General features: G+C 44.5%; 1 protein-coding gene and 1 pseudogene across 1 annotated transcript; one reads left to right on the top strand and one right to left on the bottom strand.

The window, feature by feature from the left end:
* The first annotated feature begins 7,253 nt into the window (after positions 1–7,253).
* zmp:0000001048 (retinol dehydrogenase 8) lies at positions 7,254–10,055 on the top strand. Its single transcript, XM_056288330.1, has 7 exons — positions 7,254–7,380; positions 8,001–8,132; positions 8,245–8,406; positions 8,541–8,720; positions 8,835–8,928; positions 9,571–9,754; positions 9,846–10,055. Exons 1-7 carry the CDS (start codon positions 7,311–7,313, stop codon positions 10,053–10,055), a joined length of 1,032 nt encoding a protein of 343 aa, XP_056144305.1. The 5' UTR covers positions 7,254–7,310.
* A 1,085-nt stretch (positions 10,056–11,140) lies between these two features.
* Positions 11,141–12,040, bottom strand: LOC130119831 (microfibril-associated glycoprotein 4-like; annotated as a pseudogene).
* Positions 12,041–13,142: the final 1,102 nt, after the last annotated feature.

Genomic DNA, 13,142 nt, shown 5'->3' with positions numbered 1-13,142 from the left:
AAACATCCAAATGGCAGATCGAAATCACCAAAGCCATAACCTTTCACCTCGCCAAGGATATGATGCCACTCAACACAGTTACCAAAGACGGATTTCAGAAGATGGTCCACACACTCGACACGCGCTACGTTATACCATCGCGGACCTATTTTTCCCAAATCGCAATCCCAGGGCTGTACGACAAATGCAAGGCAGAAGTAGACTGAAAGCTGGCACAAGTGGAATACTATGCAGCGACAACAGACCTGTGGTCAAGCCGGACAACAGAGCCCTACATCAGTTTAACAGTCCACTTTATCACTGAAGACTTTAAGCTGAAAACTCGCTGTCTGCAAACCGCGTTTTTCCCAGAGGATCACACAAGTGAAAACATTGCAACAGGGTTAAGAGAAGCACTGGCTGCTTCGGGGCTAGAAGAAACCCGACTAGTCTGCATCACAACAGACAACGCGTCAAACATGATCAGGGCGGCTGCTCTGAACGACTGGTTCAGGTTGCAATGCTTTGGCCACAGACTCCACCTCCTATAGCAAAAAGAATGAATGTGCATTATTGTGCATTCACTTTTTTACTACCCATGCCTTGTTTAATATAACGCAATATATCGTGCAATATATCACAAAAGATTACATCGCCGCAATGCATGTTTTTGTCAATATCGTGCAGGCCTAAAGTGAATGCCTAACCCTGCATCACGTAGCAGCCCAGGCCATGCTGGCTTGAATCACTCTGAAGAGTGATGGCCTTTGCCACATCATAATAGCACAACACAGGTGTTGTTTTCACCAGCTGTTTTATCTCTTTCACCGCTGCATCATGCTTTTGGAGCCATTGCCAGACTGTGTCCTTGTCCATGAGTCTTCTCAATGGCTCGCACACCTCCAAAAGCCGTGGCAGGAATTTGGCCAGGTAGGTGACGAATCCAACAAGCCGCTGCACAGCCTTCACATCTGATGGGGGTGACATTTCCACAACCGCTTTCACCTTCCTGGATATGCCTTTAAGTCCATGGAAGTGGACCTCTGGCACCTTGAATTGGAGCTTTTTTATGCTACGTCGCAGCTTGACCTGCCTGCATTGGTCGATTAGGGCCAGCGGCTTGGTATCATGGTCTCAGTCTGCCTCTTCATCTGTTTCGCCACAGCCCACGACGAGAATGTCGTCAGCTATGGGCTCCACCCCACCTAGCCCAACCAGCAGCTCGTGCTGTTTCCGTTGGTACACTTCTGGCGCCACAGACACACCAAAGGGAAGCTTCAACCAGCGAAAATAAAAATTCAGTAAATTGCAGTAAATTGTCTGAGGACTGAACATTTGAGAATGACTTCACTTTGCTATGACCCAAGTCACTACACCATCTAACAGTTTGCATTTTAGAGGAAACTAACACGCCTTCTTTCCCCAAAGTCTTGGCAATTTCCTTCCATGAATTTGTGCACATCTGGTTATCCTTGCAGTGTTTTAATGACGAATTATAAAGATGAGTGTAACCACGGACCTCCCTCCAAAGTCGGCGTCCTTTTTTTTCTTTTTTCTTTTTACCAGCGCATGCGCAGTTGCGCCCTTGTCCGCGCGGACACAAAAAATTGGAGGTACGCGGACATCCGCGCGGACCCTACGCGTACACCTTGATGACGAAATTTACATCACACGGACCTCGCGGACACTCGCGGACGCGGAAAGTGTAACTTGCGCTTAAGTGATTAAACAGCATGAGGCTCCTGTTTTCAGGATTACTTTCACTGTGTGGTACGGCATGAAAATAATGGGTAGAAAGGGTGTGTAGGAGGACGTCAGAGTGGCGTGGCGGTCAATTCCGTTGGCTACCAACACGGGGATCGGCGATTCGAACGTTACCTCCGGCTTGGTTGAGCGTCCCTACAGACACGATAGGCTCGTGCGTTAATGTCGCGCTGCGGAACTTCCGGGTGTGTCTGTTTGCATAAGAACTTCCGGTACAACCAAACGCTTACGTCCTATTGAATCATTAGTTAGCTGCTAACTTATCCGTCCAAAATCTTAATTTCATCTGAAAAATCAATGAATCAAACAGGGCAAAAAGGGCTTTCAAGTATCAACACCATGAATCAAGCTCCACTAAGCATTGTTGTGTGTGCGAATTCGGTGCGTTATAGTTTTCTTTTAAGATTCCATTCATTCCCTAGTAACTGCGAGGAAAGAGCTAAGTGGCTAGCGAAGATTCGGAGGGACGCATTTACCGTCACGAAGAGTAAAAAAGTATGTAGTCGGCATTTTGAACCGGGTGATTTCGCTGTGCCAGCTACAGGTGTGTTAAGGAGGCCCAAGAAAGGAGCTGTCCCCACACTCTTTGAGTGGAATGAGGCTAGGTGCATGGGAGCGCCGGGAGCATGTAGCCCCTCTGCCAGCTCTGGACTCCTCTGATAATGACATGGATGTCATTGCGTGGCTCCTAATCCTGCTGCTTTGGATGATACCCTGGCCCAAAACGAGTCGATGAGGAAACAAATAGAAGTGCTCCAGAAACAACTAGAGAACGTCCAGCTACAGTCCAAATTCGACCTGAGGTGATTTGCAGGTTCCGATGAGGACATTCGGTTTTACACCAGGTATGTCTGATTTGTATCATTTCATTTAATCGCCCCTGCCAAATGAGCTCACCTGTTCAGTCTCAGAATGTAGATGTAAGTTAGCAACATTAGCTGACTGATAAAAACAAACTAGCAGGGTAACTTTAGTTGCAAGGCAGCTAGCTAAGGTTAGTTACCTAGCTAGCTACCACTAGCATAGTTCTAATGATGCCGTTACTCACCCTTGTAGTTGTCGATGTAGCTCGAAATATACATATAAACCCCTTTTCTTTTTTGCTCGTCTGAGCTACCAAGGAAGCACTCACGATGCGATGTACATCGTTGACTGTGATTTTAGGGAGGTCCTGCAAACAACGAGTGTAAAATAAAGCCATCTCTTCTCTCAACAAACCAGACCGGAAGTTCTTGTGAAAGTACTCGTACGTCGGAAGTCGAACGACGCCATTTTACGCACCCACCCCATTGGCCATGTCTGCGGATTGGGAGCCGGATGTGGGCGTGTGTCCTGCTCGCTGCACTAGCGCCTCATTTGGTCGTTCGGGGTGCTTGTTCGGGGGGGAGGGGGAAGTCGCGTGATCCTCCCACGCGCTACGCCCCCCTGGCGAAACTCCTCACTGTCAGGTGAAAAGAAGCGGCTGACGACTCCACATGTATCGGAGGGGGCATGTGGTAGTCTGCAGTCCTCCCCGGATCGGCAGAGGTGGTGGAGCAGCGACCGGGACAGCTCGGAAAATAGGGTAATTAGCCATGTACAATTGGAGAGAAAAAGCGGGAAAAATCCAAAAATAAGAAAGGGTGTGTAGAAAATCACCTGTGAAATGTCTGTACATTCAGGGACTAACCTTTCAAACTGCTATTAGTGGATCAGTCTGCACTATAATGAACAAACATCATCGTTCTTGATAATTACATAATTTCACAATGGAAAGGTTAAAGACAAGTGGTTTGAGTTTCATTCTCGCTTGAGTTACCTAAACAGAGATTATAACCTCAGAAAAGGGATACGTTTTGAGTTTCCTGCATTTAAGGGATTTGTTTTCTCTTTCGCTTGACAAAAACGTGAAGAAACTAATCTCGCCTTAGTCTAACTCGCAATTAATTACTCAGCGGTGCACAAACATTTCATGCAAGCATTTATTCAGCTGATTGTTGAATTTATAAGAATAGCAAATGAAGTTGTCAGCACTCGCAAATAAGTACATGACACTTTTGATAATGCACAACAACGAAAGGGGCTTGTGACCAGAAGGTCGCTGGTTTGATGCTCGGACCGGCAGGAACATGGGTGGGTGGGGGGGATGAACAGCGCTGTCCTCTCCCTCAGTTACCCACTGTGGATGTGCCCTTGAGCAAGGCACTTAACCCCCAACCAACTGCTCCACTGGAGCTGCTCGTTGGCCACCACTGAAGCCTTCTTCAGCGTTTTTGAGACATATGTGGGCTTTACCCCTATTAAAGAGCAGCCAAGGATGTGCTGGTGATTAACAACCAGGTGATACAGATCATCAAACCAGCATCATAACAAGACAAATAAGAACTTAATTTTTCTTATTCATGTTGTTCTTACTATTTTTATTACTGGTATCTGTCTTGTCTTGTGGTAGCACGGTGGCCCAGTGGTTAGCACAGTTGCCTCACAGCAAGAAGGTCCTGGGTTTGAACCCCAGGCCGTCCCAGGTCCTTTCGGTGTGGAGTTTGCATGTTCTTCTCATGTCTGCGTGAGTTTCCTCTGGGTGCTCCGGTTTCCTCCCACCATCAAAAAGACATGCATGTTAGGGTTAATACTCCCTGACCAAGGCAATGGAAAGAAGAACTGGAGTTCAAAGTAGGTTGAATCAGTTCATCTGGATACAACATTTATTGACAGATGCATTTCATCACTCAACTGACATCTTCAGTCTAAACTGACTGCAGGTGTCCCCACCCCTTATAAACAATGCAGTTGCATAATGACCGAAACCAACGACCAGTTTCATATACAAATATGGGCGTGACCATTAACTAGCGTTTCAATGGCCATGTGTACTAATAATCACGGAGGATTTGGGAATGCTTGCCATCACAGCTTTGTAAGATATCGCCATCTTACAATGTTGTGATTGCATGTTTGTTGACATGCTAGGAATTTGACTTGTGAATTTGCTCACTGTTACAATAAGACACGGCATGATTAAAAAATAAAATAAATATACATTTAAATGTTTTTGTGTCCTTCTTGTATTAGGCGTTAGATTTCCAAGTATGTAAAATTAGTGCAAATATTTGTCTTTATACATGCTCAATAATCCAGGTAAGAAACCAGTTCATTCACTTAGATGAGTGATTAAACGTGTCTGTCAATAAACATTGTATCCAGATGAACGGATTCAACTTTCTTTGATAGTGCAAATATTGGATAACATCAATAAAATATGAATATTATGTAGAGTAATATGTAAGTAATATGACAAAGTTACACTAGCAAAGAAGTATAAAATAAAAGATCTCTGCTGTACAGTATTCTGGTAATGTAGAGGAAACGACACTATTTCACAGGTTACATAATGTTGTTTTATAACTAATGATGTGATAAGACTGTGAGATACACCTCACCCCTTACAGTCAGTTTGCGTTTCACACACAATGACGAGACAGCACCTATTGTGGAAGCAGGGTTAGAAGTGATGGTATCAGGTTAACATTCACCGCTGTTCTTATGTAGTGTGCAGCTCATGCTGGATTACGATCTGGTTACATGCCAGAGACCAGAAACTTGCATGATCAGCCACAGGGGAGTTTCAATCAGCAGTGGGGTCTTGCTGTATGTCGCCTTTAAGCCGCTTACGAAGGTAACATAAGCAACCCTGAGTTTTCAGGTGGGCAACCTTTGTGAGTAAATGAGAAATGTTTTCAAATCTTAATGCCTATGACGCCGTGCACGCTGTGGTGATGTGCAAACACTTGGGAATGCAAATGGAGTTAAATAATCATATAAGAAGCCAGTAACTTCAAGCAAAGTGAATGAATTAAAACTCAACAACATGAGAAGCTGACATACAGAGAGCCTGTAGGGTGGATATTTTCATTTCTGGACTTAATGTCATATTTTGATTTTTAGACTCCTAGATTTGTAGATTTCATGCCCCATGTACAGTGTATGAGTGCATTGTGTCCGGCGTCCCATTGAATACATGCACGCAATAGATGAAGAATATATAATTATGGTTATCTTTTCCGTTTTTGACATAGCCAGAAAATGTGCACATTTATCTGCATGTGACTGCATACATGTTATGCATCTGCCCTAACGCCCCACGCCCTCAGCTGTTAAAAACTAATGGAAGACACCATCCCTACTTTTTAACTGGTTGCATAACAACCAGCCATGGTGGTTTGAGAATGTGCCCTGCCTGGGAGCAATTATGAGAGAAAAACAAAAAACAACAACACAAAATCACAGCAAATCATTTCACACATTTCTTTTGGTTTCTGCAGCCAAGGACACGGTGCTGATAGTGTGTGAGGCGATGACTGATAATGTGTTATATTTCATCATTCTGTTGTATCTTCCTCACACTATTCTATTAAAGTTCAAATGTATTTATTTATCTATTTGATATTTTTACCCGTGCACTTCCACTTGATGCAAAGGCGCTGCGTTGCATGTTAATACGCGGAATTTGCTATAAATAAAGTTTGATTGATTGATATTTGGTTCATATGTAATTTCTGAACGTCAGCTATTGTTGAGGACATCCAAGGCTGGTAATACCCCTCTCTGGGGCATTATAGCGCGAGCGTGGCGTGATCATGTTGCCCTCCTGTGGTGGGATTCAAACCTTGGTAAAACCCTTGGACCTTTGCAATGGGAATTTCAGATGGAAGTACATTTTAGTGTACGTAGCATGAAATGCATTTCCGGTTCCCTAGTAGCATTTTATCTTGTTATTGTGACTTTTTTTTTTTACTGTTCTTGGTGAAATTTATTTAGTCATTTATTGAGAGGGTTTTTTTTGGTGTTGCAGTTGACTATTAAAAACGTGGATTATAACAAACTATGTGAAACAACTATTCTGGTTAATTTAATCGGGAAATAAAAAGTTATTATAACATATGTAACATTCTCCAGGGCAATTCTTAGGTATATTAACTGAAATCAACTCTAGGGATTAGCATTCATCACTGTTCCTCAGCGAAACTGTGCTACAGTCTCCACGTCGGTCGGTCTGTCTGCCTCTCATCTATGTGGGTAGGGTGAAGACTTCAGGAGCCCACATTTAACTAAAAGGGACTTGGTTGTGTCTCACACCACACAAACAACGCATTATTATTATTATTATTATTATTATTATTATTATTATTTTGTGTATGTAAACGTCAAATTGTCAAAAGATTTTTACTTAACAACTCTAACAACGAACAATTATCATCGTTGTCTCTGTCCATCCATCCATCCATCCATCCATCCATGTATCCATTATCTTACCCGCTTAATTCAACTCTGGGTTATTGTTATCATTATCACCATCATTAGTATCATTATCATTATTGTCAGTAGTAGCAGTGACAGTAGCTGCAGTAGGCATGATCGGTGAGAGCTCTGTGGATAATTTCGTCGGCTGTCACGGCCGCACAGGACTACAATTCCCATGTTTTGCAGGGGCTGTGGGACCCACCGAGGCAGTGGCTGGTTTATGCGGGCCCGTGTCGCGGTGCGGCTTCGTCGTGTTTCACCTCTCTGCACGAGACGTCCGGCCATCCATGCTCGGCTGGTTTGTAGGCTACGTCACACACATCGCTTGCCGTGGAGGACGCGCCGTCTGCTCGACAGGTTGGTAGACGACAACACCGCCTATGGGACAGAGACACAGGCCCGCCGGCGCCTTTCTCGGCTCATATTAGTTTGAAATACACAACAGGCCGCCTTTAGTGTGTTAATCAAAGTAGTTCTCAAATTCCAGGCTGCTGTATAAGTCTGTCACCTGTAAGTCACACTCGTGTTAAACGTTCCTATTAGCAGCAGTGTTAAGATACAAAGACAACGCTGCCGCACACGCATAACGCTATACTTAAGCTACCGTGGAAAAAAACAACCGTTGTTTGCCCGGCAATATGGTGGGTAGCAACAGTTGCCAAGGCAGGATTGGGCTGATGTTTTAAGGGCGGGGCTTAGCGAGAGGTTTCTCTGTCACGCTAGCTGTCTGTAAACACAACATGGCGCGTTTTATGCGGAGGCCACCTGGGTTACGTCGTAGGAGGCAAAACGCCTGAAATTTGTTAAATGTCAACATGTTAAATGTCATTATCTGAAGTCATGGTATGACATTCAAATCATATACCTGAATTGGAATTAAGCAGGCATAGGGAATGAATGATTCATTAATTGCCACTGATTCATAAATGATTAATAATAAACGGTAAATTGATAATACAAAATAATTTGGTATATAGGAGCCCTACATTCAGCAGCCCTACGTTCAATGGGCATGGCGACCAGAAGGGTGCTGGTGACTGGGTGCTCCTCTGGCATTGGCCTGGCTGTGGCTGTACGACTGGCCAAAGATGAGCTGAGGCGGTTCAAAGGTCAGCCATTCCTTTCACCGCTGATATACCAACCCATTAAAAAGGAATTGACACAGTACATACATAACTAAAGATACTGACATAAAGCATACTTGTTGACTGTCTGGGTCAGTGGTAGCTACCATGAGGGACCTGGGGAAACGGGAGCCCTTGGAGAGAGCTGCAGGGGACGCTCTAAACAAAACCCTGGAGATCAAGCAGTTGGACGCCTGTTGTGAGGACTCCATCAGAGAGTGTGTCAACAGCCTGCCAGAAAGACAAGTGGATGTACTTGGTCAGGCTCCACTCTTCTCCATGCATCCTTTGACACTCATGCTTCTCCATGCATCCTTTGACTTGTTCGTACATGATGCAATGTTAGAGCGCTCTGTATGTGACATGACGTGGTATCTTTTCACCCTCTCTAAGTGAACAACGCGGGTGTTGGTATGATCGGGCCGCTGGAGTGCCAAAGTATAGTTGCCATGCAGGAGCTCTTTGACACCAACTTCTTTGGCTTGGCACGGCTGGTGAAGGAAGTCCTTCCTGACATGAAGAGGCGCCAGAGCGGCCATATTGTGGTGATGAGCAGTGTCATGGGCATCCAGGGTGTGTTTGTTATAACGTATTCACAATGAAGATAGTCAGTACTAAGAGTGCAGAGGTTTCCTTCACTGTTATCCTTTTTGCCATGCTAACAAGTTTTCTTATATTTTCATACAGGGCTTCTGTTCAACGATGTCTATTCTGCTTCTAAATTCGCTGTGGAAGGATTCTGTGAAAGTCTGGCTGTACAAGCAATGAAGTTTAATATCAAGTATTTTAATCTCTCAAGAAATACTTACTAACTAGACTTTTTAGATGAGTTTATAACACCTAGATGTAGTTGCTGCACAAGAGATAAATAAGTTAGTCTCAAACCTGAATTACAAGTAATTCATTAACTGTATTTGAAGAGTGATTTGATATGGCACCATTTGTATTTGGCATGGCCTGGCAGCCTGTCCAGGGTGTCTCCTCGCCTGCCGCCCAATGACTGCTGGGATAGGCTCCAGCATCCCCATGACCCTGACAGCAGGATAAGCGGTTTGGATAATGGGTGAATGGATGTATGCAGATTGTGTCCAGATGCAATTTATTCACAATTGCTTTTACTCTTTCCATCTTTGCATAGAAATCTCAAGTGCTTTCAGGTGCAGTGTGAAATTTTCTCCCCATGACTGCAGCTTACTTTTTTTGTTAGAGATGTACTGTTTAGGGAGGACAGGAAAGACGACATATATGGCTTGGATAAATGCAGCAAACTTGCAGAAACAGTGTGTCTCCAACCACAAGATATTGGGCTACAGTCAACGCTCAATGCATGGAATTTTATACAAATCAGCACCACATAGGACGTCTGTAATTGGCAATTGCAAATAAGGGTCTGTATTTCTCTATCATATCCCTCTCCCCTGAGGATGACTTTAGTGGAACCTGGCCCTGTGGTGACAGAGTTTGAAGGGAAGGTGTATGAAGATGCTGAGAAGATGGACCTGTCAGGGACCGATGCAGAGACGGCCAGAATCTTCAGAGAGATTTACCTGCCATACTCCAGAAAGGTCTTCACCTCTTTAGGCCAGACCCCCGAGGAAGTGGCTGAGGCAAGTGCTTATATTTATATTCTTATCTAAATAGAAATGAACAGGATGGGGTGATATTGAGAGATATTGTCATGCTATTTTCACCACACAGCAAACACTGAAAGTGATCACAGCAAAAGAGCCTCCCCTCCGCCACCAGACCAATCGCCTGTACATGCCCCTGACTGCCCTGAAACACGCAGATCCCACTGGTCGTCTGCCGCTGGACACCTTCTATAAGATGATCTTTAAACATGACAGCATTTTCAACGCCACGCTCGGGATACTACGTATGCTGCAGAAGAGGGTTGGAAAGACTTAAAAGTGCTCAGACTGTATGTACATCCCAAATGCAAGCGAGTTTGCGACAGAGGGGAAGAAAAAACTACGACATTCAGTTGAAGTTCAATAGAAGACAACTGCTCAGTGTAATCCTAGTTTAGGACAACCTGGCCAAGAACAAAATGCTCTACCCCCCCCCCTTTTTCTCCCCAATTGTACCTGTCCAATTTCCCCACTCTTCCAAGCCATCCCGGTCGCTGCTCCATCCCCTCACCTCCTCTGATACATGTGGAGTCGCCAGCTGCTTCTTTTCACCAGACAGTGAGGAGTTTTGTCAGGGGGACATAGCACGTGTGAGGATCACGCTATTCCCCCCTAGTTCCCCCTGCCCCCGGAACAGGCGCCCCAAGTGACCAGAGGAGGCGCTAGTGCAGTGACCAGGACACAGCCACATCCGACTTCCCACCCGCAGACACGGCCAACTGTGTCTGTAGGGATGCCCGACCAAGCCGGAGGCAACATGGGGATTTGAACCGACGATCCCCGTGCTGGTAGGCAACAGAATAGACCGCTACGCTACCGAGACCACAATGCTCTTTTTGAGTCTTGGCTTCAAAAAATGAGATTGAAGGGGTGACAAGGACTGTAGAATGTTTCGAATGAACTGCATTAATTTTCAAAACCATAAAAAAACGTTGAAAAATATCCCTCGTGAAGAAAAAAAAACACTATATTTCTGCACCATTTCTTGATTTTGACATCAATTTTGTTGTCATGACACAAACTGAATGTAATCAGAGTTCCTGTGAATGAATTCTGGCCATTTCCCACAGAAAAAAACAAAACAAAAACAAAACAAACCCATCCATCCATAGTGCATCAAACAAAAAACAGGCTTTCTTATTGAAGCGGAATGCACTACTGTTCACTAACTGAAATTCATCTAAGGCAGACAGAAATATGAAATATGAAAGCACTGTAGCATTTGTCCTCACTATTTGTTTTTAGACATGATACAAATCAATGAATTATTTTGGAAGCTGAAGAGACAAAGCTGTACACCAGTTAAAACAATACAAAAAATTATTTTATTTCACTGTACTTAAATAGCTCAAACAAAGCATATCAGGGGTAGAAGGAGCACAGTAACATTTTACTGAGTAGTAGTAGGATTTCTCTCCATGAAAAAAAGACAGGAAATTCTCCATTCCATTGGTGCCTTGTACAAGGTGTTATTTTCATCAAAATGGCTCTCAAGGAATAAACATATCCTTTCCAAGACACCCAGTTTATTCCAATGCTGCCCCAAAGATACTGACCATTGGGGTTGACACTATGGCATTCACCATGCCACCATCCTCCCAGGTAACTCTAGCACAGTTTGAATCATAGGTATCCTGGTTTTTGCCAAAGGTAGAGAACCTCTTAAAATTGTGTTCTGCCACTGAACCTTCTGCAAGGTTGAGTTGGAATTAGATTGACCATTCAATCGATTTTAGTGGAACGGCAGCAGACAGGCAATACACTAATGAATTCTTTATACCCCCCTCCTCGGGATCAACTGAGAAGGAGGAGCATTCAACGGAGGCCTTTGCCCCTTCAAAGTCTTCCATTTCCACCCACAGCCCATTGCTCTTCCTCAGAGCAAGGAGGTGGATGTTCTCTAAACCTTCACAAACGAGGACAGAAAGAGATGGGACACAAAAACAAAAGCAAAGACAAGAAAATACAAAATAGAAGAAAAATAACGTCTTAACACTTTGCACTCTGAAATGATGAGTCACATGTTTATTTGTGCAGACTGGTGCAACACAGTGTTACCCAGACTGCCCATGGCTTCTGTAAGGCATATTCCACCACAGTGCCAGTGCTTAGAAATGTCCTGTAGGAGCCATAAAAGAAGAATTTCAAGAGCAAACCTTCAGTTACAACCAAGTCTACTTTAATTTTCTTACCTAACCAGTATTCTCCAGATGCTTGTCTAAAACCATTCCTGTACTGGTCCCATTCGTGGTAAAAATGCATATTATTATGAAAATTTACATGGCCTGATATATGGAAAGAGGGAATGGGGATGAAATGGGGAATGGAATGGGTTTTGCCAGGTCTGTCCGGCAGCCTTCCCCGCCATCTGATCAAACTCACCACCAGGTGGTGATCAGTTGACAGTGCTGCTCTTCTCTTCACCCGTGTCTAAAACATACGGCCGCAGATCTGATGATACGACCACAAAGTCTATCATCGATCACCGGCCTAAGGTGTTCTGGTACCAAGTACACTTATGAACTACCTTATGTTCGAACATGGTGTTTGTTATAGCCAATCCATGACTCACACAGAAGTCCAATAACAAGGCACCGCTCGGGTTCTGATCAGAGAGGCTGTTCCTCTCAATCACACCCCTCCAGGTTTCTACATCGTTGCCCACGTGAACGTTGAAATCCCCCAGCAGAACTATAGAGTCCCCAGGCGGAACCCTATCCAGGACAACACCCAGAGATTCCAAGACGGCCGGAAAATCCAAACTGCTATTCAGTGCATAAGCACACAACAGTCAGAGCCTTCCCCCCAGCGACTCGCAGTCGTATAGAGGCGACTCTGTCATTCCCCGGGGAGAACTCCAACACGGCAGTGCTCAACTGGGGACTTGGGGACTTGTGAGTATCTCCACACCCGCCCAGCACCTGTCACCTTGGCCAAGTCTGGAAAAGTAAGGAGTCCAGCCCCTCTCCAAGAATTTGGTACCAGAGCCCATGCTATGTGTGGAGGTGAGCCCAGCTATATCTAGTTGGTACCGCTCCACCTCCCGCACCAGCTCAGGCTCCTTCCCTGCCAGAGTGGTGACATTCCATGTCCCGAGGACCAGTCTGCAATGCCGGAAGTTGGCACACCCCGCTCCCTTCCTTTGCCTGCTGCTAGGCCTGCATTGCATCCTACCCTAATGCAAATTCTTATAATTTACAAGAATTACAAGAATTTTACTCTCTTGTACTTGTATATTGAGACATAACAAATAAAGACTCTTGAAATCTAAAATGATAGTTGATCAAAATGTCTTCCTAAAATTAAGTGTGCTTCGTTCAATAGCAAAATTAGCCTTTACAAAACTGATTCTCAGCATACTGTC

This window comes from Lampris incognitus, chromosome 10 (assembly GCF_029633865.1).
Source record: "Lampris incognitus isolate fLamInc1 chromosome 10, fLamInc1.hap2, whole genome shotgun sequence".
Classification (NCBI taxonomy): Eukaryota; Metazoa; Chordata; class Actinopteri; order Lampriformes; family Lampridae; genus Lampris; species Lampris incognitus.
Note: the sequence above shows the minus strand (reverse complement) of the source record. Positions and strands in the feature narration are given on the sequence as shown.